Genomic DNA, 27,825 nt, shown 5'->3' on the forward strand with positions numbered 1-27,825 from the left:
ATTTTTTAAATGAAGATCTTGGGGTGAAAAAATAACAACTATCCACCTTCAGTGATGGAGCTAATGACTCACCACATTTCAAACATGAGACCTTTTTGATCAGTATGGCTTAGCTATGCATAGATAAGCTCCCAGGACCAGAAGGAAAGCACACTGGGCGTTTATTTATTCCATATAACCTCATAAGATCTTGGTCAAAATTGCTCCCGGATTTTTTAATTGAAAATTCTACAATTTGACGCTGCTTTCAGAGATGAGAGTATTTCTAAACTCTAGCTTTCACCTGTACCATTCATGAGCAATATTTGATTCGATCATGTAGTACAGATGAGTAGAAGTGGGAGCATCAGGCAATGTAAGGATTATATCTTGCTGTGGTCAGAAAACATGGTGCACTCTTGATCTTCAATTGTCTTTGTGAGTATCATTTGTAGGCTTAGACTTTTTACGTGCTAGACTGTCAATAACTTGATGGAAATGGCAGCCACTGCAATATGGTTTGGACTGCTTTGGGGGAAAAATAGGAACAGTACACAGACACCACCTGTGCCACTCTTACGACGTAGAAAACTGTTGCAAACGTTTGCATTTGTGACTTTACTGAAATGCCCCTTAAAACATCCAAGGCAAAATTGATGCTGCGTTCTCTTCCATTAGACCATCCTGCCCCTTTCTTTTCCTTTACCCTCCCCTCCCGAGAACAAAAACAAATGAATTACTAAATCTGCATAATATGTACATGATGTGAATGCTGATTGCAGAAATTATAGTTGTTTTTGATTTTAGAACCTCTTAGTGCAGGAAAGTACATGGATGAGAGAGAAAACCATAAGCAAGTGAAAACAACATCAGTTGTAAAGGAGGAGAACTAAGAGTTGAGCGCAAAAATACCACATTAGTTACTTGTGGTAGATAAAGGAAAGACTTGACAAAAGAGGACCTGATGATAATGGAAGCTTGGCAGCTGACCAAGGCGGGAATATTAAATTTAGACATTCAAACTGATGGATGAAAGCTATGAATGAACAGTTCTCAGGCAAAATGCATGAACATATTTCACTATAGGCTTTAAGACACTTGCTTGCAAATGAAACACAGGATTATATGATGTCTTCAGTTCTTTACCGATCCAAGGTAACAAGTTAGCAGCATAAAATTTGGGCAAGAGTTAAATAACCATCAGAACGAATTAATAGAAAATTTGACAACTGCTGAGAAAAAGAGACCTGCTATCGAAGCTTTTCATCTTGTACTCATCAGGACAGATGCAAGAATGCCAAATTTCAAAGGGAAATGTGTCTGTCTTGAGTGCAAGATGAAAAGCTTTGATGGCATGCCTCTTTTCAGCAGCACTGAAGTTCTGTATTAATAAAAAAGTAGCCAATGTGGAAGCAACATCAATGTTTCCTCCAGTGTCATATGGAACATTACAGAAAAGTTGCTAAGGCAAGCATTTTCACAAGATGGATATCCAGTGAGGATAGTACAGGCAGTTGCTTATGTGTATTGTTTAATAAAATAAAACAAGCATTTGGCTTGATTAGAAATTGCCTTTTAGTTGCCCTCTGATAAGAGGATCACCCATCTTATTTAAAGTAGCCCAAAACCATAATGTAGTTGTCTTTTTTTTTGACTTCAAGTTGAAAGTAAAGTTAGTAGAATGTCTACAGGGGATACTGAGGTCAAAGATAAATGGTAATGGTTAACATACAGCCATTCTTAAGTGTTGTAGATGGGATTTCTGTTTTTATACCAATCAGAAAATTGGCCAGAGGCAGGACTTGGTTAATTTTCACCCAGTTTTTGTCTCATTTTCTCTTTTTTCTTTTTCTCTCTTTCTCTCATCGACATGAGAATTTCCTGTCAGACTGTAAGATAGTTAAATTAGATTCTTCATTTATATATAAACATGTTTTTGCTGGAGTGTCAGAATACTGTTGTTTCAGTTCGTTTAATATTGCCTTTTTGATTCATATCCTGTTCCAGCTCTAACATTGACTGGCCACGAAAGTTGAATGAATGAACTGTTAGCTTCAGACTGAGCTGGGTTACATCGGCCACATCTTCTTCTTCTTCTTCTTCTTCTTGTGTCTATGCACAAGTTCTCATTCGTGTCTGGGTTTAGCTTCACTGAGTTCTTGTGTTTTTCCTATAAGTCCTGTTCCAACTATTTGGTACTGTGCTTCCTTGAAAATCACTTGCTCTGGAGCTTACAATGTTTCACTATTCACTTTATTTTCTGAAGAAAATTTATTTTCTTGATTTTATTTTTGAAGAAATAGAAATAACCAGAAGGATTGGTAACTTACAAATTTTACAGTGAAATAAAAACCACATTGATTTGAACAGTTCCCACAGCTGCCCGACCTCTTGGTCACAAAATGAGGTTCAATATTATCATGGCAATGAATAGCCTACCTTGAGAGCTAATAGTAAAACATTGTAAGTTCCAGAGTGATTTTCAATGAAGCACAATACCAAATGGTTGGAACAGGACTTATGGGAGAAGAACACGAACTTGGTAAAGCAAAATTCAGACACGAATGGGAATTTGTTCATTGACACAGATTACACTTGCTGAAGTGCCAATGATATTGTATTTGTACCTGTAATTCAACACTCCTTGTACCCCTTGCACCCCCCCCAGTCTCTTTGTGCCATGAACTCTGTTGACTACTCTATTTGCTTTTTTGATGTTTGCTATTGGCAATTTAAGAATTTTCACGAATGTATGGTGTTCCAAATATTAGATTGTGGTAGATTGTTTATAGGAAAGTATTTTAACTCCATGCAGATATATGGTTTGATAGGCACTGATTGCCCTTTGGTACCTTAACCAAGTCACCCTGGACTGGATGTTGATGAGCTGGTCTTGGGGACATCATTGCTAATACCAGTATGATTTCACCCAGTACCCACACTCCCTTCTTAGCCCAGCACGCTGAAGTTAACCATTGGGCACATGCAAGGATTAACAAAAAGTGGGGATTGAGCTTGGTATCTTCCAAATCAATATAACCGAGATAATCACTGCATTAGCTTATTCAGCCATTAAAGGAAGCTACAACCTAAGTTTTAAGCACCAAATATGAACCCGAAGGAGTTTACAATTTTGCATTCAACAGTTAGTACTTTTTATGGGCACTATCTACTTTCCAGTTACAAACTTCTCTTGTTTTAAATGAAGTTTTAATGCATGTTTGTGAGTCTTGCTTGATGAATTAAGCTGGGAGGGTGGGGCACTCCTTTGCAGATCTTTCTAAAACCCCTATCAGTGCTGCCCTGTTATCCTTCAACAGGATGGGCCTTTTTGTACAACGCAACTGGTGGGCAACTCCTGTTTATTTCTTGTCTTGTGCCTCCATAAAAATCCCCAAAATGGATCACTGCATGGCAGTAGGGACCTGTATTCATAGGCCTCACAAGGAACTTATGAATGTTAACCCCTGATACTACTGACCATTTGTAAATTTATAATTTCAGAAACTGCACAGTGTGAGACTTCTGAGTTTGTTAAAAATGTCGGCTAAGAAATTGGGCTGGTTAACTCTTGTCCTTTTGGGTGTTGTGTGCGCCCTTGTAGCTGCTGAATAAGGTTCACAGCATGCATACTCAATATGGGATGGATCATGTTGGATGCTATATTGGTGCAAACGTTAGCCATTCACTTCGTGTGCCATCAAAGGTATCCATTTGAGGAACCGGATATACAAATCCATTTCCTATCAATCTAAAGCGAAGAGATGAGTATGCCAATTTGAGTGGCAGCCTTTGTGCACTGAGCAACATTGCCTCAACTCTGCCACATTAGTTATTGTGATGTCATTTAATCTCTGTCAGCTCCACCTTTATTCCACAATGTAAATGGCATTTTTCATGTTAACCAATAGTGAACAAAATAAATATAGCCTTTAGTCCCAAAACATTTGAGAAAAATACTGAACTATACAAGATAGAAAAGGGAAATGCGGACAGACCCAAACCTCCCTATCGCTTGCCATTTTAACACTCCACCCTGCTCTCTTGCCCACATGTCTGTCCTTGGCTTGCTGCATTGTTCCAGTGAAGCCCAACGCAAACCGGAGGAACAGCACCTCATCTTCCGACTAGGCACTTTACAGCCTTCCGGGCTGAATATTGAATTCAACAACTTTAGATCTTAAACTCCCTCCCCCCATCCCACTCCGTTTCTTCCCCCTCCCTTTTGTTTCCTTCAATAATTTATATAGATTTTTCTTTTCCCACCTATTTCCATTATTTTTAAATCTACAACTAATACCTTGTCAGTCTTTCCACCCCACCCCCACAAGAGCTGTACCTTGAGTGTCCTGCCATCCATTCTTAATTAGCACATTTTCTTAGATAATATCACCACCTTCAACACCTCTTTGATCCTTTTGTCTGTGACAACTTTTGATTATCTGCTCCTATCACTGCTTGCTTGTCCCTACAACCACGCCCCCCCCCTCAACTTCTCTCCCCCCCCCCCCTTTAAACCAGCTTATATTTCACCCCTCTCCTAACTATACTCAGTTCTGCTGAAGGGTCATGAGGACTCGAAATGTCAACTCTTTTCTTCTCCGCCGATGCTGCCAGACCTGCTGAGTTTTTCCAGGTAATTCTGTTTTTGTATCAAACTTCTAGTGCTCTTGGAGTTGCACTCATCCAAGCAAGCGGAGAGTAGTCCATCACACTCCTGACTTGTGTGTTGTAGGTGTTGGACAGGCTTTAGGGAGTCAGGAGGTGTCACTCGCTGCAGGATTCCTAGCCTCTGACCTGCTCTTGTCACCACGAGCAGGTTAATCCAGTTCAGTTTCTGGTCAATGGTAACCATGAGGATGTTGATGGTGAGGGATTCAGGAATGGTAATGCCATTGAATGTCCAGGGGTGGTGATTAGATTCTCTCTTGTTGGAGGTGGTCATTGCCTTGCATTTGTGTGGCATGACTGTTACTTGCCACTTGTCAGCCCAAGCGTGAATATTGTCGAGGCTTTGCTGCATTTGGACAGTAACTGCTTCAGTATCTGAGGAGTTGAGAATGGTGCTGAACATTGTGCAACCATCAGTGAGGATACCCCCTTCTAAACTTAAGTTGGAGGGGAGGTCATTGATGAGGCAGCTGGAGATGGCTGGGCCTAGGATACTATGCTGAGGAACTCTTGCAGTGATGTCCTGGGACTGAGATGCTTGATTTTGTACAACCACAACTATCTTCCTTCCAACCAGTGGAGGGTTTTCCCACTGATCCCCATTAGCTTCAGTTTTGCTAGGGCTCACTGATGCCACACTAAGTCAAATGTTGATGTCAACGGCAGTCACTCTCACCTCACCTCTGGAGTTCAGCTCTTTTGTCCATGTTTGAACCAAGGCTGTAACGAAGTCAGAAGCTGGCCCTGGCAGAACCCAAACTGAAATGTCAGTGAGCAGGTTATTGCTAAGCAAGTGCCTCTTGATAGCACTGTTGATGACCGCTTCCATTACTTTAATGATGATCGAGAGTAGACTGATGGGGTGACAATTGGCTGATTTGGATTTGTACCGCTTTTTGTGTACAGGGCATAGCTGGGCAATTTTCCACATTAATGGATAGATTCTGAGAGAGGACAGCAGGATCATGCTTCCACCATTTCCTTTCCCAAGGGGTGGCACCTGAGCAACTCTCGAAGTCTCCTGTGGTGCCAAGTGATGGGCTGCTGTGGGAACCTGCATAAGACAATTGAGCACTGAGAGCTGCAATGCAATAGCAGCTGACAGTGCCTGGATGGCACCAATCTGAACCTGCACACCAGGAATCTCATGACCTCTGTCTGAGCTTGGATTGCAATACTAAGACATCTCCAAGACACTTGAAGGCCTCCACTTGCATTTCAGTGGAAGCTGACAGCAGCCACTAGAAAATCCATGGATTGGTATGGCAGTACTGCCATGGAGGTGCCGCCACTTGCATGTTGGGAAAGATGGCCTCTAAGCTCTGCATAATGCTCTGTGCCTTGGTAGAGTTGCTCTTCTCCATGTTTCGAACCAGTGACTGGAGGCTAGCAGATAGCTTTGTGTGCATTCAGTGTTTTCCTATAATCTGCACCAACATGGCTCTCACCTTAGTTCCCTGTGGCAGAACCTGGTGTGTATCCTTGCCCTCTGGGAGTATGCACATAGGCTGACCCTGTCCAGGCTGTGGCCCACTCATCTCAACCCATCCAGACTCTACACTCGCCTCTAAGATGTACACAGTGCTTGTATCTAAGCTGATGGCTGAGTGTGTACAGTCAAGTGATGGTACTTCTCCCTCAGCAGACTGTTGCGAACTCTAGCCCTTTCTGATGAAACCGCAGTGGCTGGCTTGGCAGCAATTCATGACTTTATAAAAGCGCAAAAGCATAAGGGGAGGGCATGTAGTAAGGGATTGTGGCATTGTCCCTGATGATTCTGTGCACCATCTCTTCCAGTGCACTGAAGGAATGTTGGCGTGCTGGTCCTCAGCCAATCCTGTAGGTCGCCTTGTTATTGTGGGCCACCTGCAAGAGATGAGGCAGAATGAGCATGTGTCAGTGTGTTTGAGTGATCTAGTGCTATAGCTGAACAGACAGGTTTGGGTGTGTGCATGGCTGACATAATTGGAAGTTGTGTATGGATAAGGTGTAGCATAAGCATGCTAGGGGTGATTGCTGAGTGTCAGGGAGTGATGGGGCGTAGTGCATTGAGCAGTGTGAAAGGTGGTGATGTGCAGGTGCAATCAATCACCTTAACTACTGATGTTGGAAAAACCATGCCCTGGATGGTGTTGAGCTTCATAAGCAGTGTTGTAACTGCACCTAGCAATCAAGTGGGAAGTATTGCAATTTACTTCTGACTTGTCAATGGTGGGGAGGCTATGGGGAGTTGGGAGGGTAAGTTGCTTGCTGCGAAATGGACGCTGTGACCTGCTTTAGTAGCCACGATATTGTGGCTGGTCTAGCTGATACACTACTTCGTCAAAAAATTTCCCAACACTTCGTGTACGTGAAACCTTAGCCCAGCAAAGACTCAATTCCTGCATAAAGGAGTGGATAAAACCTGGAAATGTGGGAGCGTGGGGGTAAAGGGTGCATGTGTACGTGTGTGGAGAGAGAGCAAGAGAGATTTCCAAACTCAGTACTTTTGAATTTGGCTAAGTTTGGTGGCAGCAGAACTCTGATTCTGGTTTTGAGGTCAACATGTAGATAATGCACGTTACAGGAGTGGTATGCTTTTGTGATTCTATGTTCAGTTATAGCATTATAAATAAGGAACGGACCCATATCTGCTCATCTTTTGTTGCGTGTTTAACCTTGTTTTTTCACTTGACCTTGCCCAATCACATGTTTAATGGAGTGAATGTTGACTGATTTTTGCTAATGGCAAAGTTCAAATTGTTTTGTGTGGCTTTAAGGCAGGAGATCAATCTTGCGAAGACCAGAGTTTTCATTTTCATCATTATTGTTTCCTCCTTGGGCACAGTTAGTTCAGTGAATTAAAACATCTTAATGGTGTCGGAGGCGTGTAAATTTTTGTGACTATTGCAGCTAAAAACTTTTTCAGCTTGAGCTGCATTCTCTGAAAGCATTCTGTGGTGGTGTTTTGCATTTAATTTCTTCATTTAAGAAACTTGCTAAACATTTTTTCTGTTAAGTGCATATATTTCCACAAACTTGTAATTGTGTTTTTAAATGTGGTTATAGGTTCCTTGAAATAATGAAAGGAGGAAACTATCAGGGCTTGTACTGATTATGATTTTCTATTCTTGAATAATTGTATGGAACCTACAGGGTCATGGTCAGTCAATTGGTATTGGAGTGGATGGGGTATAATCTCCTGGAGTGCTCTGTCCAGACTAACTTTGAAAATCCCAGGAGGTGTCCCCTCCCATACCTTTAAGTCTTTTGACTCTAATTTCCAGTACATGTGCCCTTCTCTAGTCAGCTCACTAGCTCCCTCTGAAACACATCGCCTATCTATTTCCATTCATCCTTTAAAAACCTTTAAACTATTCTTTTGTAAAGTCTTCAGTCACCTGTCTTGACCATTCAGTTGTTCTTACTATTTTTCTATAAAATAATTTGATGTTTTATAGGTTAAATAATTTTCAATCCTATAAAATTGCAAGTTTTTAGTTTTGTGACTTCAAGAAGATTGATTTCCATCAGTGTCTGTAATGCATTCAACACATTTACCCTTGGGTCAAAGTGCCAAAGTGTGACCCAAGATCAGAAGCCCTCCAAAATAATACTGATTTCAATGTTGAGAAATACCAACATTGTATCCTGTGTTTTATAGAGAGATGTATGTTTTGCTCTTCTGGAACCTGGATAATTTTGATGTCATTGGATAGTATCATGCATCCTGTTATGACCTCTATGGAGACCGATAACTGAGACCAATAACTTTTAGAAAGAAAGTCGAACTTTCAGCTATTAACTAGAAGGATCTCTCAACAAGATTTCACTTTTGAAGACTCCTATAACCAAAGATTAAAAGCACTATTGACTAACCACTGTCTTTGTTGGCAACATATACTTCAAACCACATAATGGAAAATTTCCATTGTTCAGCACAACCAAAAATGCACTCCATAAATATACTTAACACTGTCCTTTAAGTAGGCATTCAATTCTTGAATCAGTCCAAGGTGATTCTTTGCTCCTGTGAGTTTACTTCTGTTCTTTCCGTTTCTTAGCCTGGGAACTTTTAATCTCGGAACTGTCGTTCACAGTGAGTTTATTTCCCTGGAGGCTCAAGCGAGGTGAATCTTACAGCCTTGTTTTAACTCCTTATTAATTTGGTCTTTTAAATCCAAGCGCAAACTCCCATCTGCATTCCTGTGTCATGAACCGTAGCGCCTTTCTGCCCGCAACTGCTCTCTTTCTCCCGGATCCTGGCAGACAAACTTGTCTGAGAGTTTTCAGTGATATCTTGGACCCTTCCCCTCTCAAAGCACATCTGCATGACAATGTCAACCCATGGGCCATGTATCCAGGCAGAAATGCTGATTAACTACCCTTGAGACCCCAACACACACTCAACACGGAAGTAAATGGGCAATTTAAAGCGCAATGTTTACAACCTGATATTTACAACACTTTCCTGGGACTTTGGAGACTCAAAGTCCATCCGATGTTAGCACAGAGGCTGCTACCATTGTCTCCAAATGCACACACCTTGTACCTTTTTCCCAGTAAAACAAACTTTCCCTCCTTTAATGTTTAACATTTAAACCACCCAGGCTTGCTGCCAGGCAGACTTCAGAATAGGCCATGTGACCCCCTTCATTTTACTTTAAATTAAAGACACAGTAACAGGGAAGTGACAGAACATAGCCCTAGTTTGCAGGGGAATATGGTCCTAATTGTGCACTTTTTGAAATTAAAATACTTGAGGCAAGTTGGTTCAATAGGAGAAAATTTTTCATGCAGAAAATGAATTCCTTGAAGGAGCAAAAAATTGCTAGGTTTGGTGCAGGTAGATCAAGCTCGACAAAAAAATGTTCATAACAATTAACTGCACCCTTGCCAATTCAACAATGCTTTTTGGATTGTTCAACTGCAATATAGTTGAGATCCACTAGTTATTGAGCTGGTCTCCAAGGTGTACATTTTCCTGTGGAACAACTGGACATAAGAGACAACCTCATACTGAAGCGCTGTTCACTTTCTGTTTCCAATGACCTTTTGGGGTAAATGCTTTATGACAGTTACTTTTTTTTTGGAGGACAAAGAATTGTGCAGTCATGATGACATTAACCACATAGTTCATCTAACTTATTAGGCATCAGTGTTGTTTAAAACTTCAAATTTTATCTGCTACAAAACCTGAAAATCAAGTAGACAGTATTGTGCAGATAATTACTGTCTTGGCTATTGCTAAAGAAAGATAAGCGTGACATTGCACCTTTCACAACTTCAGTATATCCCAAAGTGCTTGACAGCCAATTAACTACTTTTGAAGTGTAATTACTACAGGAATTGCAGCAACTAATTTGTGCACAGTAAGGTCCCACAAACAGCAACATGATAACTGGATAATCTGCCAACAAGGACAGCTCTTAAGCACTTAAAGTATTGTGTTCAAGATATTTTTTTCTGATTTGAGTTGCCATTATTATCAAGTCCAAACTTGAACTATGAGCAGGGGAGAAAAATCATGAAAATCTGAATGACAAATGGTTCTACATCAAAGGACACAGAAAAAAAACAGGGGCAGGGTTGGGTGAGGTGGTGGGGGGACAGAATGCAAAATTACATCTGTTTACATTTTGGAAATTAAATAGGAAATGAAAAAAATGGGGTGTTGAATCTGGTACTAGACACCTGACCTCCCCATGGCAAAGAAAATGTGACAAGTATGTTAGCATTTGGAGTCGAGGACAAATATTTACCACCATAGTAATCATCTTTACATGTTCAGAACATTAGAATTTATTAGTCTAGTTTAGACTTCAAACTGCGTTCTCATTTTCTCGTCTTTTTTGTTCTAAATTAACCAAGTAGTACGCTTGAGCTTTATTCTATATTGAAGTTTCCTTTCTCTGATGAGTCTGCACAGTGGAAATGCCATTTATGGTTTGCTGCTTTTAATGATGATATGAATATCATGTTCAAGTCATGCTTGCCAAAATGCATATTCATGAATATCAGAATACTGCGGATGCTGGAAATCTGAAATAAAAACAGAAAATGTTGCACTTAACAATACTTAACAGGTCAACAAGCTTCTGTTGAGAGAGAAAGGGTTAACATTTCAGAGCATATGATGAAAGGTCATCGGCCTGAAGTGTTATCTCTGTTTCTCTCTCCACAGGTGCTGCCTGACCTGTTGATTCTTTCCAGCATTTTCTGTTTCTGTTCCATATTTCTGAAGTTTTCCATTTTAATCCCCATTAGTTGTACAATTCAGTGGTACTGATTTTAAGATGATCCAAATGTGAAAGATGTTGATCATACACAATGCTGATCATGTGTATTTTTAAATCAGGGTGATCAGCCGTCCCGGATTTACTTGGGCTGTCCCACTCAATTCTGCATTATCCTGGGTTCTCAGCATCCGGGACGTTGTCTGTCCCGTGTTCTCAGTCAACGAATTTTGCGCATTCACGGTTTTCAAATATGCAATGTACTCTCCTTTCACCCGCTTGCTCCCATGCTCTCACAGACTTGGCAGCACCCACCTCACCCCAACCCTGCTCTTAGCTGTCTGCTGGAACCCTCACACCGCTCGGATGCCTGAGTGCCTCTTAATTTATTCCCTGAGAATTGGTCACCTTGTTCTAAATTATCCTGTAGAATCATGCTGTATATGGTGTATGCATGCCTCGGGTATATGGAAGACCATTTCTCTTGGCATATAATTTATTTGTAGCTTATTTTAATGGTTAACATTTTAAATGTAATCACCAAAGCATTCTATTTTCCCTCTTTTACAGTGATATCTGGTTTTCGAGGAACAGTTCCTCATGGTTTACCATTAGAAGTGGGAGAGACAGTTCAGATACTGGAAAAATGTGATGGTGAGTTTGCCAGTGCAGCCAAATAATGGAGGAAGTAAACCATCCTTAACTAGAAAACTTTTTATAAATTCAAGCTTACTTTCACCAGTGTGTATACATAAACATGTTTGACTGGCACAGTTTATGAAAAAAATCATAAAGTTATTGGCCAATAATTTCTGCTTTGGTTGCAATCAGCAATCCCATTCAAATTCTGCTCAAAGTTGCACTTAATTTTCTAAAGAAATCTTGATTTGCTCAAGTTTCTGCTCAAACTCACATTTGTCTATCACGGAATATAAAATCTTGAATGAATAAGCACAATTTGGCTGCATTTTAGAACGCAAAGCAAAGACATGATTTGAAAATGTTTTAAAAAATGTCATTGAACTATTTTAAGAGTGGTAAGCCAGTGCAGTTCTAATGGTACAGCTGGAAATAGATTTTTAGAAGGAATGGAATACCTGGTTTACCAGCTCAGTGATCGTAAGTAACTGAAAATGACTTTTAAAAAAAAATATAGAGAGCAATTTACTAGTTTCATTTGGTGTAGTCACTTTGAGTAAAGTAGATATTTTTAATATTTCAAATCTATTAACAGGGTGTCTATTCGTGTTCGTGTGCCTAAAAAAAAGCCTCTTCGAAGGCCCACATATGGCCACAATTAGCAGAAACTTGTCATGGTGGTTAATTCGATCTGGGACTTGCTTCAGCACAAAAGGTCACAAACTCATTTTGTGTTGATTGTAATTTGCGGCTGAAGTTCCAAGATCTTTTGTGCTGGTTTGGTTAATTTTTAGCAAATTCCACTGAGGAGACCAGTGCAAACTTAAGGCCAACATGTTAGCAATGTTTTCTTTTGCTAACCAAGGTGGTGAATCTATGGGAGTGTGGTGAAATTTCATTGGATTTTAATTGATTTTTTTTTCTATACACTGAATTTTTAAGCTCCTTGTTAATAGTTACAGTTCAGTGACATCATCCAAAAATACAGCACCAGTTTCCACTACCTGTCTCTAAATTACGAAACTGCTTATTCAACATTCAGTACTCGATGAGCAGAAGCTTTCTCCAGTTAAACATGGGGAAGACCAAAGCCATTGTCTTCAGTCCCTGGCATAAACTCCATTTGTTAGATACTGACTCCATCCCTTTCCCTGGATACTGCCTGAGGCTGAACAACACAGTTCACAACTTCTCGCTCATATTTGACCCCAGCATGGTCTTCCAACCACATCTGTGTCAGCCTGAAAACTGTTGACTTCCACCTCCATTATATATCACCTGACTGCCACTGCCTCAGCTCATCTGTTGTTGAAACCCTCACCATGCCTTTGTTAACTCTCCAGGCTTGACCATTTGCGCCATACAAGTGCCAGGCAATGACCATCTCCAATAAGAGAGAATCTAACCATCACCTCTTGATGTTCAATGGCTTTACCATTACTGAATCCCCCATTATCAGTATCCTGGAGGGGTTACCATTGACCAGAAACTAAACTGGACTAACCATAGAAATACTGTGGCTACAAGAGCAGGCCAAAGGCTAGGAATCCTGTGATGAGTAACTCACCTCCTGACTCCCCAAAGTATGTCAACCATCTACAAAGCACAACTCAGAAGTGTGATGGAATACTCCCCACTTACCTGGATGAGTGCAACTTCCACAACACTCAGGAGGCTTGACACTGTTCAGGACAAAGCAGCCTACTAGATTGGCATCACATCCACAAATATTCACTCCCTCCACCACCAACGCACAGTAGCAGATGTGTGTCTTATCTACAAGCTGCACTACAGGAATTCACCAAGGCTCCTTTGACAGCACCTTCCAAGCCCACGAACGCTACCATCTAGAAGGACAAGGGATGCAGGAAGATGGGAACACCACCACCTGGAAGTTCTCTACCAAGTCACTTACTATTTTGACTTGGAAATATATCGCTGTTCCTTCACTGTCACTGGAAAAAATCCTGGAACCCCTTCCCTAACAGCACTGTGGGTATACCTACAGAAGGCAGCTCACCACCACCTTCTCAAGGGGAACTAGGGATAGGCATAAAATGCTGGCCCAGCCAGCAAAGTCCACATCCTATGAATGAATTTTTTTAAAAAAGCAATCTTGGCAGACCCTCCCAAGTTCTACCCTCTATAACCTTGAGGTTATTCAAAACTTTGCCTGTATCCTAACTCGCACCGAGTCCCATTCACCCATCACTCCTGTACTTGCTGACCAACGTTGGCTCCTGGTTAAGTGACCTCAATTTTAAAATTTACATTGTTTTCAAATTTCTCCAATCTCCTCCAGCCCCACAATCCTCTGAGATATCTGTACTCCTCTGATACTGGCCCCTTGAGCACCCCCAATATTCATTATTCTGACATTTATGGCAACACCTTGAGCTGCCAAGGCCCCAAATTCTGACATTTCCTCCCTAAATATCTTTTTTTCTCCTTTAAGATTCTCCTTAAAGCTTGGTCAAAGAGGTAAGTTTTAGGTCATCTGTCCTACTGTCTCTTCATGTGGCATGCTGTCAACTTTTGCTTTATAATGCTCCAATGAAGCCCGTGGGATGGTTCATTTTTTAAGATGCTGTAGAAATATACTTTTCATTCTTCATTGCACTTTGAACAGTTTCCCCATTCAAGGAGTAAGTATTCCTTGATATACTTAGGAATGGTAACTGGGTGAATTTTCATTAATACAGCTAAAAATAGACTTATCAGAAAAATTAAGAATTTTCAAACAGTGTCTCGTCCACCACCTATGAGCAAGCTGATTTTAAATAACTAAAAATAATGTTTTACAAAAAGAACTATGCAGAACTGTTTACTAGTTTTATTGGAGGGAATTAGTCAGTTTCTTATTTAAAAGTTATATTTTAAAATTTTAAAAGGAGCCTATTAATATATTGCACCAAAAATATTTGTTATGAGCCTCCTCTTAAGCCTGCAAATAGGCAAAATTAATGGAAGCTCTCAATGGTGGTTAATTTAATCTTGGGTGTGGCCAGTTTTGTGGGCAGAGATGGCTTCTGGCATGATATTTTTAACCTAGTACAAAAGATTGCAGAAACTCCCTTTGTGCTAGACTGAATCTGTGCTTGAAATTCCTCAACCTTTTGCATGGGTTTGGCCAATTTGGATGAATGGCATTGATAAAAGAGCACACCAAGTGAAAACTCTAAGCAAAAGTGTCTTATGTTGACGTGTAACCTGTGTTATTTCAACCAAATTTCTCAAAAATAGGCCCACCATTTACCCTATCAGGTCTATGAATTACATCTGCCATTAACTGGACTAGTCTTTGACCTTCTAACATCAACGATCTTTTGTTTGACAAGTTGCTGATAACTTTGCAGTGAGGGAAACCAGGTACCTCGTGCCTGAGTGAATAGGGCAAGGAATTGTTTGTATCCTAAATTATTAGATTAAAGGATTGAGATATTAATGGTGCAAATGAAAAGGAAGTGTAAATTTGGGTGAACTCCATGTCAAATCAGGTGCACAATAACAAATAATGAGGCTGAAAGACAGATTGGAGTAAGGGAGAAAGAAAGATGAGATGTAAAGGAAAATTTAGAAAAAAAAAATACTTTCTAAAATACCCAACAATTAAAACCTGAAGGAATGAGACTCTACACTTGTAATAGTTAATTGTCAGAAGTTCATTGGCAATAATTAACACTTAGCATGCTATTAAAAACATCTCGAACAGCTAATCCAGAATTAATTGAATTGTGTGACATTCAAATTGCCCAAAACAAGCTCCTTGCCTCACTTCAGACCAACTCGCACTTCAGACGAGCTCTAATTTTCTTTGGTGCGTTTAGTTCATATTTACAGTGCAAATACATCAGCTAGTCAATGCGTTTTTATGGTGAGGCAGACAATAAGATGTCATTGTCAAGACACTGGCAATGGAATGACTCAGCCTGGAAGGCAACTTTTAAATTTCCTGTTTGATGGCACATCTGCCCACCCCTGTAATTGCTGTAGCATCTGTGCATAAACTTTGACAGCAAATTATGAGCTATGAATTTGCAAAGAAGAGCTTCAGAACCTGCGATTGTGTAGACCTTAGGGGGTTCCAGGATAGGTGCATCCTTGTGCCTGTTCCCTGCAGATTTTTGCCACCACCTGTTTTGAAGTACATTGCAGCACTGTTGTTAATAAGTTTGACACACAAGCTGATATTTGTCTTTTTCTGTTTTGTTTTCTTCTTTAGGCTGGTACAGAGGATTTGTTTTAAAAAATCCAAGCATGAAGGTATGTATGTTTTGACATTTTATTGTACCTGGATGGCACCTAATGGTTTATTTCTGAAATCAATACTTCATTATCTTTGAATTCCGAATGTGCAAGCAATAAAAAATTACACATGTTTTTTCTGACAGTTGGCAAATATTTTGAGAGCGATAATGCCCATATTTTTAAAGAACTTTCAAAAAATTAGAAATGAAAGCATTGTATTTTCTACTGTTCCCTGATGTGTTTACCAGCCAGTCTGCTTTCACCACTGCCAAAATTACTGCATCATAGCACAGTAAATCTATTCCATGATGATAATTCTCCACCTGATAGTCAGTATGCCATCTCAGTTATTTAAAAAAGAGCCTTGTGCAGTCAGCTGATTATAAGTCAAATCCACAACAGGCTTCAGTGTTAAACAGAAAGTTACTTTGACCTATCGTGCAGCCAGTTATTACCAAGTGGTCCATCCAAAAATAACATTGTTGAGAACCCATTGTTTGTAACATGTGTTTCTTCATAATGAATTGTGTTTTATAAAAGTAACAAAGCAACTTCAAAAAAATTAACAGTTTATTTTTATTCTTATAGGGAATTTTCCCAGCTACCTATATTCACTTGAAAAATGCAAATGTCAAAAACAAAGGGTAAGTTTAGTCACTAAACTATGATAGAGAAGACTGTTTGCCATGTGGGGTTAGGAATATTGAGAAAATATTATGATTTACACAGCTGTTATGCTGATGAATTGCCATGGTAATGAGAACATCACAGTACCCAGATCCATGTAGGAAGAAATAACTCTTGGACATATCAGAACAAAATATCCTTCGTAATCTATAATTGCTCTCTAGCTGTGATCAAATGGGCTTCCTACTGGAGGCTTTCATGAATAACATTGAGAGATTAATTGGTATCAAATCCTGAAAATATTCTCTTGTGTAGGATTTACAAAAGATTAAATATAATCAGCAAAATAATTATTTGCATTTTCCTTTATAAATTTCAATACTACATACACAGACAGTGAGTGTGGTTGACAATTACATTCTTTTAGAGTCTGTTGAATAACTCAGCCTCGACAATGCATGTGCTACACTAACCCCACCCCAACCATCCCTCCTTGCCTATTGTCATGTCTGTGTAGGAACCTTTATGTGCTCTTTGCGCCTCCAGTCCAAACATTTTTTGATGGTTTCTGCTGACACTTATTTTTTTTGGCTTCTTGCCGCCCGGCCACTTGATAGATGAAGCATTAACTACATGGCATATTGGTTACTTGATCCCTGATTTGTTCCTGGATTGTGTTAAGTTGAAACCCAAGTATAAATAAAGAAGCATTTGACCTCAATCTTCTAAATTCCTATATTACTTTTGGTGATCAGAAAGATTGCAATTAGATTTGATGTTGTTTCTAGGATAAAAGTTGAATGCTTACAGTAGCCTATAGTCTGCATCATTTAGCTTTAATTGTGTATCAGAGTCTTGAAGTTCATTTCCATTGGGGTTACTCTTATTCATCTCCCTAAAGTTGGTTAATTTTAGATGGACTGTCAACCCAAGGCTCAACGTCTTGATATTAGTGCTGGGATGCACAGGCCCATGACTGCCATTGCTGACACTGCCAAAGCATGAGGCTGAGGGCAATCACCTTGTTTAAATGTGCTCTCAATGGGTGCCTGGATCATTAGGAGCACAGCTTGGGCATTTGTCAGATTTTTGAAGTTGCAAAATGGGTTGGTAACTGGCTTCTTAAAGTGGGACGGTCACTCCTAATGCAGAAACATCCTTTCTGTATCCTAAGCCCCTATCCCTCCCTCTCCCTTTTGGAAGAGCAATGAAAAAAAAGCTTCTCTTTTAAAAAAAGAATAAGACTCTGGACCATGTCTCATGCCTGGATACCCAGGTGGGCCCCATGTCTACCAGTTGGCAGATGGCGCACCTTTCATTTGATGCATGGCTTCTCATGTTTAGATGGCAACAAGGAAATACCAACTTTAAAATTCCCTCCCCAGCCATGTTCCACCCCCTCCCCTTCTCTGATACCGAAGACTTGGGTTTGTGGTGGGTGGTGGCTCTCAAGCGGACAAGATTTCACTTAAACTGGCAGGAAAGGTCATTTTCTGGCTTAATTCTTTCCACCTTAATCCTCTTTTCTCTATCAATTGCCTCACTTAAACTGCGAATCAGAAGAGCTACTGATTTTGACCCCATCGTACTGTTCCTGTTGCTCATAAGTGTATCCATTGAAGTATGAGCTTGAGTGAAAATGGGTTTTTAAATGTAAAAGTCCAACAGCTTGATTGTCTGCCAAGGGACAAACAGGTAGTTCACAAAACATCTGTTGGCTATGTTGTACATACATGTTCAATAAATGTAAAATTTAAATAAGTCAGAAGATATTAAGCAAACTTGTTGGGTTGCTGACACTTGAACTACTCAAAACTGGGAAAAGAGCATATTTGCTGAGACTCAAAAAGTATAAAGCGAACCTACTTGGAGTCCTCATCATAAGCAAAGAATAGAATGAAGGAATTATACGCCATTTTTTTATACTGTACGTTCTTGAATGGGTAGCTGCAGTTACTGCAGGGACTTTTCACTTGGCGCAGTTGTGTTTCGAACAATTTGAGGGAAATACCGTGTACATCTTGACCACTTTTTTCAAGAATTTTTAAAAAGAAATATATGCGGCAATGCATAGAAGTTGTTTGAAAGACCTGATAAACTACAACAATTTGAGTGGAGTTGTTTTTGGTTAATGGAGAAATTTTTCACCCTTGGAGCTGATGAAGTAGAATTTTAAATTGTTCTCTAATTTTCAAGGCCTGAAATGCATAAATTCAAAGTGAAATAGCCCGGCACTTTCGTGAGATATTGCAAACGCATGACAGTCAGCTCATGGATGATGTATTCTTTTTATAACCACAGGCAATTTGAAACAATCATTCCAACAGAAGACACTGTCATTACAGAAATGACAGGAACATTACGAGAATGGGGGATTATGTGGAAACAGCTTTATGTGGTAATAGTTTTCTTCCTTCTATTTAAAAAAAAAACAAATCTCAGTTTATCGTGAAATATACTCATGTGGGTTAAATGCTCTCCTCCGATCCTGTAAATTTTCTGACTTCTTGAAATCAGAATAGCAGAATATTGCCATCTCTGGTCATCATTGCAGGCGTTCAGTTGAAAGTTTTAACTTATGGGACCATAGAAGTATACTGTAATTCTGCCATTATTTTTGCACAGAAATAATCAGGTTGGATGAGCAGTTCATCCAGAAGCCATGTTCACATTTAAAAATAGATTGTACCTAATGAAGCATTGCACATTCCTATTCCTCTCACATGTGAACATTTTTGACACTTGCATGCTGTTTGAACAGCCAGGCAAGACACCCTGTGTTAAGTCTGACAGCTGAAGTGGCAATGGTGTGAGTTAAATATGAAATCTTTTCTTCACTGCTAGCGGGTTAGTCGTTGGAAATATAAATGCTTCTGATTGTATACATGCGTTTAAAATTTCTATTTTTCTGATTGACATACTTTTCAGACTCTCATATTTAACTGGCTGTTTTGGTTTTGTTTTAACTTCGATAACTTGAATCTTGGAGAAGGCTATTTAATTAAAAATATATTCCAGGATATAGAAATCCTTCTGAAAATCATCTTGTGTGGCGCTTTTCCCGTCTGAATTCCAATAATTAAATTGATGCTATTTACCATAAGAGCTGTCTGAATTATTTCAGACATAAGAGAGTTTATCTTTGTACACCACAGTTGACAGGAAGTTGAGGATTTCTTAAAATAAAACCTTCTCATTTCCTTTTCGGTTCTGAGATAGTTTGAGGTCATGTTGTAGAACCTGAGAGTAAAATGTTGTATAATTCACTGCCAGAGTATTAAACACAATTGTAAAATACAGTTGTCAAATAATAAACAAAACTAAATAACTGTCCAGTTGAAATCTGCCCACCCTTTTCTGGGTTAATAGTTGAGTTAATGCACTTAATTGGTGGCAGGGCTAATCCCTGACTGAATTTAAGGGGCAGGCTTAGCTTCCACTTGAGGCAAAATGCAGCATGTCATGTCATGTCATGTCATGTCATGTCATGCTTCTTCATGACCTTTTCCAAGGTTGTGACGACTAAAGTCAGGACAGTGAAGTAGATTAAAGTAACAGGATGTCTAATACTCAGCTGAAATAAAAAGTATCAATTCCAAGGGTAAGGTTGATGATTAACTTAATCCTCCATTGTGTCTCATTTCTTTTTGCACTGTTAACCAGTATAAATCTTATGTTGTCCTGTTGCGAAAGAGCCATTATTTCCATATTCTTTCTTATTAGGCCCAGATATGCAGAGCAAGGATTTCATTATATTATTGTTTCCTTTTGTGCTAACATTAAGGGGAAGAAGATGATTGAAAAATCACTTCTAAATGTAAACTAAAAGTGAAAGATAATGAGACTTGATACTAATAACAGCATCATTTAAATCAGTTCCTGGTGCCCTTTACCTTGCTCATATTCATGGTGAGTTTTAAGAATTTGCTAATTTAAGGTGTTATATGTTGGGAAAATGAATACATCGGTGGTATTTTCAGGTAGGGAGAAGGGAAGCTATGACCAGGTCAACCTTGGTCACTTTTGGACCATCTCGCAACTGTTATAAAACGACATTTCAGGACACCAACCGGTGCCTGGGAGATGCTATGTGGTTTTGGGCTAGTGGAAACTGAAAGTTCAGAATGGGAGGGGTGCTGTATTTAAGAAATGGATGGGAAGCTAAACAAAGATGATAATTCCAATGTCAGCACATCCTGTGTTCATCATGATTTTCCTGGTCCTCGCCCCCTCAATGATGCAGAAGAAAATTGTGCCATTGCCATTAAAGGTTTCAAATGGACTAGATAGTTTGTTAGTAATTGGAATAAATAACAAGAAGCAGAGCATTAATACTGTTGAGCAACGATGCACCTGAGATAGAAGTTGTACTCTATTTCAGTCTGTCTTCATTAAGAAGGTAATTTCCAGAGTAGATTCACACAGTGGAGCAAAAAAAAATGCAAATGCATATTGCTAACAGTTTGATTATTTATACAGCTGCTGTGAATTGGGGTTTCCTGTGAATCTGGCTTATGCATTGAAAAAGAATCTTACTGGAGGAGCTCTTTCAGTAGCAAAATGTATTCCTCAGCTCCTTGCTTGAATAAAAAAGCATTTAAATTTTCTGAAATCACATCCACCTGCTAAGAAAAATCTTTAGTTAAATCCACGTCCCACATCCCCATGGAAACGTGGCATTTCAGGTCAGGAGGACTCTGGAGAAATGCTCAGCTACCATCTGCCACAGGCTCAGTTAGTGAATATTTCAGTTGATCAAAAAGGATTGACATCATTTTCATTAAAGGATGCTGATCCAAAGCTGCCAGTCATTTTCTTGTTCAGTAACAGCCAGATGTGCAGTGTAAATAAAATATTACCAGTCCAGTTAAAAACTGCAGCGGATTGTGGCAAAACATCTGGGGATTTTCATTCATTTATGAGCAATTGTAGATATGCTTTCAGTTGTTAACCTGATTATTTATTATTCTCTCTTTCCCTTTTCCAATTCATTCTAACATTCTTCTCTTCCGTTCTCCAATGCACGGTCGCACTCTTGTTCCTCCTGACTCCTCCGCCCCCTCCTCCAGTCACCCCCAACCCACCCCTAGTTCACAAAGGTAGCTTTCCTCAATTTACCTGTTGTCACTCTTCCCAGTTCACACCTCCTGCTGCTGCTGTTCTGGGACATTGAACTGTGCTTTACATAGCAGGAAATAGGTTGGTAAGATCAGAAATTCTGACCCATAGTGCAACATACTTTAATGCCCTGGAGCAGCAGCAGCACCAGATAGGAGCCAGGAGCAATGATACGGGTTAGATCCAGAAGTGGAGCATGAACCTTTTTTTTGCAGGGTGGCATCATATTTTCAGACTGCATATTAGAAACATGTTGTAAGCTTCCAGTGACTTTGATCATAATCAAATAAAGTTAAATGAATTATTCTTCAGTAGCTTGCACAGTTCTTGCAGCATGAGAAACCTGCACCCACAACACCTTCAAGTTTCCAGTAAGATCGTCAGTCATGTATCATATTCTGATAAAATGTGAAAGTTGTCTTCCATTGTACATAGTAGTGAGTAATGTCGGTGACAGAAAATTGAAAAAGAAAACCATAACACTAATCGCGAAATTTGAGTGGGAGAACTCTGAATAAGTTGGGACAGTTGAAAAGGAAACCTTATTTTCTAGAAAAAAGCAAGGAAGGAAAAAGAATTACTGCAAGTTTGTAATGTAATTCCAGGATTCAGATCAGTGCATATATACCTCAAAAGAGAAAAGACAAGTTGAGATCTGAAGTGCAGGCCCTCTTGAGAGCTGTGTTGACAGAACAGCTTCTACATTTGGTATTACAGGGAGCAACATTTCAGAAATGAATTAATTGCCTGTGAAATGTTTTGGGCATTCTAAGGATGTGGAAGATGGTAAATAAGTTAATTTGTTTTTCATGGCCTTCTGTTTTATATTGTCTATTCATTGCCTAATTGAGACAATTTTTACCTATTCCCCACCAGTTAATTTACAGATATTCAGAAACTCTGCTGATCATTTTATCCATGAACCCTGTGACATGAAGCAACAATACTAATTCTTGGTTGCTACCTATTTTTTCTCCCCTCGGTAATCCCACAAAGGAGCTTACTTAACTTGTAGGTTTTAATTCTGATCACGCTGATTTTTTGCCACTGAGGTAGAAAATAGGAACCAAGTTTAATTTTGGGTCAGAAACCCTCTTCCATTGGAAAACTGATTTAAAGTTAAGGTTTTCACATGGCTGAGGCCTCTATTGGCATGGAGGTCTGTTCACTGTTCAATTAGAAATAGTGGATGTGCTCTGAAAGCTGGATGGCCAATCAAAAGCCTTGCAACATCAAAGAAGCACCCGGCAGCAGTATAAAGCAGCTAACTGGTCAGGTGCTGCAGGAAGATGCTCTGTGAGAAGGTGCTCTCCCAAACACTCTTTTTAAAACTTGAACAAAAAGGCAGAAAAAGCAGCCAGGCCACCATTGTTAGGGGGGAATCCCTCTACAGGGTGGCCTTTGGCTATGACCTCAACCAGGCAGGGAGGGCCATGAGGCCTGCTCAACCAGGCAGGGAGGGTCAGGAGTGCTGACGCCACAGCCTGCCGCTGGGTGCCTGCCTCCAGGCAATAAATATGAACCCCATCGTGTAGGGAAACTGGAGGCTGACTGGAAAATCCTAGTTGACCTCCTTTCAGTGCTCTTAACAAAGTTCATAATGAGCCTAATTGCCTGCCCAACTTGAGGTGGGCAGTCTTCCAGACCTCAAACTTGCTTCTCACCAAAATGGCTGGCATTGGGAACAGTGTTGGTGAACTGATGGGCTAACTGGCACAGAGACTTCTGCGCCCCCACCCTCACCCTCTTTCATTCGCAATAGCTGGAGTGCCAGAAAATTCAGCCCTATGTGTTTATTTCAGATTTAATTTAATTCTAAATGCCATTCGCAACGACAGCCTGAGAGGCTTGATTTAAAGTGTGTGAATGAGCGTGATTTCTGCTGATATTTTCAATACTTTTTAAAGATTTTTTACCGTCATTAGCAGTGTCCTGGTGTTTTTGGGAGAATATTTTTGCAGGGACCATGAAGTGTGGTTGTACTAAATTCCTTGCCGCTTGTGTTTATCAATTTCTCAAAAGGGAATTGTGTTTTTCTGTAATATACGAAGCCTTTTATCTTATTTCTCCTTTCCTTTGACAGAAGAATGAAGGGGATTTGTTTCATCGGCTCTGGCACGTGATGAATGAGCTGCTTGATCTCCGTAGGCAGGTGCTCGTGGGGCATCTAACACATGATCGGATGAAAGATGTAAAACGGCACATTACAGCTCGCCTGGACTGGGGCAACGAGTAAGCATTTCTTCTAATTATGTTACTCTGATATGTAGAGTTTGGCTTTTACTTCACCTTAGGTTTTCTACAGTAGTTAAAAATAAACAATATGCAATTGTATATAGAAAATTAAGATGCCAACATCAATATTGTACACAAAGCATGAAAGGAAAAGCATGAGGGTTGTATGAGTTGTGGATAATCAAATCCAGCTGATCGTTGATTTAATGCAATAGAACTGGAAAATAACAATTGTTTTAAGGAACAAAATTGGACGGAAAGCCTGACATGCTATCATTTTATATGATCTGGAAGTGTTTATGGCAAAGGTTTTGTAATGTAAGTGGTCATAGTTTTTGCCAATGTTGTCAGGTTTCACACAGGCACTTCTCAAAGTGTTTTTTTCTTTCGTGAACTGGAAGTTTTTAAATTGTTGTTAAATGTCTAGAAAACACTGGGCCTGAAAATCCATACATTTGGCGGTGATATCAAAGCTACATAGGAAGATGAATAGGCCATTCTGCCCCTTGAGCCTGCTCAGCCATTCCATTCGATTATGACAGACCTGTACCATGGCTCTATTTATTAGTCATTACTCTACACTCCTTGATAAGCTCACCTCTCAAAATTCTATCAGCCTCAGTCTTGAACATTTCAGTTGATCCAGCAACCACAACCTTACAGATTTTCACTACCCTTTGTGTGGGAAAATATGTTTTCTGTTTTCCCTCCTGTTCAGCCTAACCTGTTGATCGATAATAATTGCACAGCTTTTGAACAGAAATGATCCCGAATGAAAAAAGTTTGATATAGTAAACACTGCATTTACATAACAGCTTCAATGACTCAGGACATAGCAAAATACAGTCAATAAAGTACTTTTGAAGTGCAATCACTGTTGTAAGGAACATGGCAACCAAATTGCACACGGCAAGCTCCCACACATTCAAACTGATAATGTCCACATAATCTGTTTTTTTGTGATCATTTGAGGGTTCAATATTGGCTGGGGCACTGGCGGCTCTTCTAAATAGTGTCAGTGAGATCTTTTGCATCCACCCGGGAAGGCAGACTGAGTTTTGGTTTAATATCACATTCCAAAGAGAGCACCTTCGACCACAATGCCGCACAGGAGTGTCAGCCTAGATTTTTGTGCTTAAGCCCTTGAGTGGGACTGGAACCCAGAATCTCCTGAATTAGGTGAGAGTGCTACTGAATGACCCTCTGGGAATGTAAAGAATACGTAAATTTAAAATCACGTGAACAGGTCCTATGTGGTGTGAGGGCAGTTTCTTCATCATTGCTCTTGCTTTGCTCTTCTAAGTTTGGTGGAACCGACTTTAATGGCAAAATCAGGGAAGAAAGAATTTGGAGACTTGGTGAGTCCATTTGTCAAATCTGTGCATTTCATTTTTAGCAATCAACCTGGAATATACCTTCAATTCCCAAATACAACTTCACTAATCAAGATTAGGTTGATCATGCATGAACAGCCTAATGTTGTATTGCAATATCAGACACAAATTGCATTTTAGCTGACATAATGTTTTTAGCTGACATAATGTTTTCTGTTAGGGCCATTAAAAAAAAATAGGATAAGCAGGACTCTTAAGGATGTGCATTGAGTAAAGGTCAGAGAGACTTGAGCGGTACAGTCCAGAGAGATGGTTTGAGGGTATCAGCGTTATCTGGATGTAAATGCATTGTTGAGGTGAATCAGCAAATGTTACTTATGGTCAGCTGGGCCAATGGAATCAGATGAAAGTAGTAAAAAGTGAATTTAAAACTGATCTTTGAAAATAACTCACTTTTTGAAATGTTTGGAATGTTGTACCAGGCAAGAAAGTGGGATCAAAGATATTTGTTAGAGTTCAAATCAATAACCTTAGCTGACCCATCACACTTGTCTTCCCGATCCTCTAGAACCAATGCTGATATGAGGAAAATCTTTTACACAGTGTGTAGTTAGGATCTGGACCTGAGTCTGGTGGAGGCAGATTCAGTCATGGCTTTCAAAGGGAATTGGACAATTATCTGAAGAGAAAAATATTGCTAGTCTTCAACCAACTCGATTCACTCCACGTGCTATCAAGAAATGGCTGAAGGCACTGGATACTGAGAAGGCTCTGGGCCCTCACAGTATTCCAGCAATAGCACAGAAGGCTTTTGCTCCAGAACTAGCTACGCCCCTAGCCAAGCTGTTCCAGTACAGCTACGACATTTGCATCTCTACCTGGCTATGTGGAAAATTGCATAGGGATGTCCTGTCCACAAAAAGTAGGACAGATCCACCCCAACCAATTATTGCCCTGTTGGTCTATTCTCAATCATCGGCAAAGTGATAGAACATGTTGTCAGTAGGGCTATCAAGCAGCACTTAATCAGCAATAACCTGCTCACTTAGGTTCTACCAGTGCCACTCAGCTCTTGACCTCATTACAGCCTTGTTTCAAACATGAACAACAGAGCTGAACTCCAGAGGTGAAATGAGAGTGACTGCCCTTGACGTTAAGGCAACACTTGACTGAGTGTGATATCAAGGAGCCCTTGAAAAATTGAAGTCAGTGGGAATCGGGGCAAACTCTCCACTGATTGGATTTATACCTCGCACAAAGGAAGATGGCTGTGGTTGTTGGAGGTCAATCATCTCAGTCCCAAACATTGCTACAGGAGGTCCTCAGGGTAGTGTCCTAGGCCCAACCATCTTCAGCTGCTTCATCAATGACCTTCCTTCCATCATAAAGTCAGAGGTGGAGATGTTCGCTGATTGCACAATGCTCTGCACCATTTGCAACTCCTCAGATACCAAAGCAGTCCGTGTCCATATGCAGCAAGACCTGCACAACATTCAGGCTTTGGCTGATCGAGTGGCAAGTAATATTTGCACCACACCAGTGCCAGGCAATGACCAATGCCAACAAGAGAGAATACAGCCTTTTCCCCTAGATATTCAATGGCATTACCATCGTTGAATCCCCCACTACCAGCATCCTGGGGGTTACGATTGACCAGAAACTGAACTGGATCAGCCATACAAATACTGTGGCTACAACTGCAGGTCAGAGGCTGGGAATTCAGTGGAGAGTAACTCACCTCTTGAATCCCCAAAGCCTGCCCACCAATGACGAGGCTCAAGAAAGGAGTGTGATGGAATACTCTCCACTTATCTGAATGAGTACAGTTCCAACAACATGAAACAAGCTCAACAACATCCAGAACAAGGCAGCCTGCTAGATGGGCACCTTAAAGATGCACTTCCTCCACCACCGATGCACAGTGGCAACAGTGTGTGCCATCTACAAGATGCACTGCAGCATCTAACCAAGGTCCTTCGATAGCACCTTTTAAACCCACAAGCTCTACCACTTGGAAGGACAGGGACAGCAAATGCAAGGGAACACCACCACCACCACCTGCAAGCTCCCCTCCAAGCTACACACTATTGTGATTTGGAACTATATCACTATTCTTTCACAGCTGCTTGGCCAAGTTCCTGGAACTCCTTCCCTAAGAATAGGTATACTGGGTGTACCTACACCACATGGACTGCAAAGGTTCAAGAAAGCAGCTCACCAGCACCTCCTTGAGGACAATTGGGGATGGGCAAGAAATGCTGGCCTAGCCAGCAATGCCCACATCCTGTGAACAAATGTAAAACAAAACCTCTGGCTGAGATCCTTTCATGTGTACTTATGAGGTGAGAATTAGATGGGTGAAAGCCACAAAAATGACAGGTGGGCTGGAACCTGGATATTGCTTGCCTGAGCTCTCTTTTCCTGCCTCTATTAGAGAGGTAAGTTATTCCCTCAGACCAGATAGTCAGAAGATTTGGTTTTGAAGCTTAAAGACCTTTGGTAAACAAGGAGGTTTCTCAGCGGAACCAGCCAATCTGGGAAGATGGCTGTTAACTCCATTGGAGATATAAATTATCTGCTTCACAGAATCAAAGGGGTTGTTTGAAGGTCAGAGATAATTAGATTACCTTTCTGCTTGGAGCATCCCAAGAATGTCTCATTGCCATGGAGATAGGTTGCAGGGAACTGACCTGTTTGTGTGTGGGGTTTGTGTTTTTGCTTACAGAAACGAGCAGTTCAGCTTGGGGAGTCTGCCAAGA

At 40.3% G+C, this 27,825-nt stretch overlaps 1 protein-coding gene across 2 annotated transcripts in view; it reads left to right on the forward strand.

Annotated features, from left to right (window-relative positions):
* The window catches only part of LOC144696600 (dedicator of cytokinesis protein 4-like), a 391,455-nt gene that overhangs the window by 82,915 nt on the left and 280,715 nt on the right, over positions 1-27,825 (forward strand). For both annotated transcript variants that reach the window (XM_078568091.1, XM_078568092.1), the window contains exons 2-6: positions 11,436-11,519; positions 15,727-15,767; positions 16,341-16,396; positions 18,681-18,777; positions 23,581-23,729. In XM_078568091.1, coding sequence (XP_078424217.1) covers positions 11,436-11,519; positions 15,727-15,767; positions 16,341-16,396; positions 18,681-18,777; positions 23,581-23,729 — 427 coding nt within the window. The remainder of the gene's footprint in view (positions 1-11,435; positions 11,520-15,726; positions 15,768-16,340; positions 16,397-18,680; positions 18,778-23,580; positions 23,730-27,825) is intronic.

Source organism: Cetorhinus maximus, chromosome 22, assembly GCF_964194155.1.
Source record: "Cetorhinus maximus chromosome 22, sCetMax3.hap1.1, whole genome shotgun sequence".
Lineage (NCBI taxonomy): Eukaryota > Metazoa > Chordata > Chondrichthyes > Lamniformes > Cetorhinidae > Cetorhinus > Cetorhinus maximus.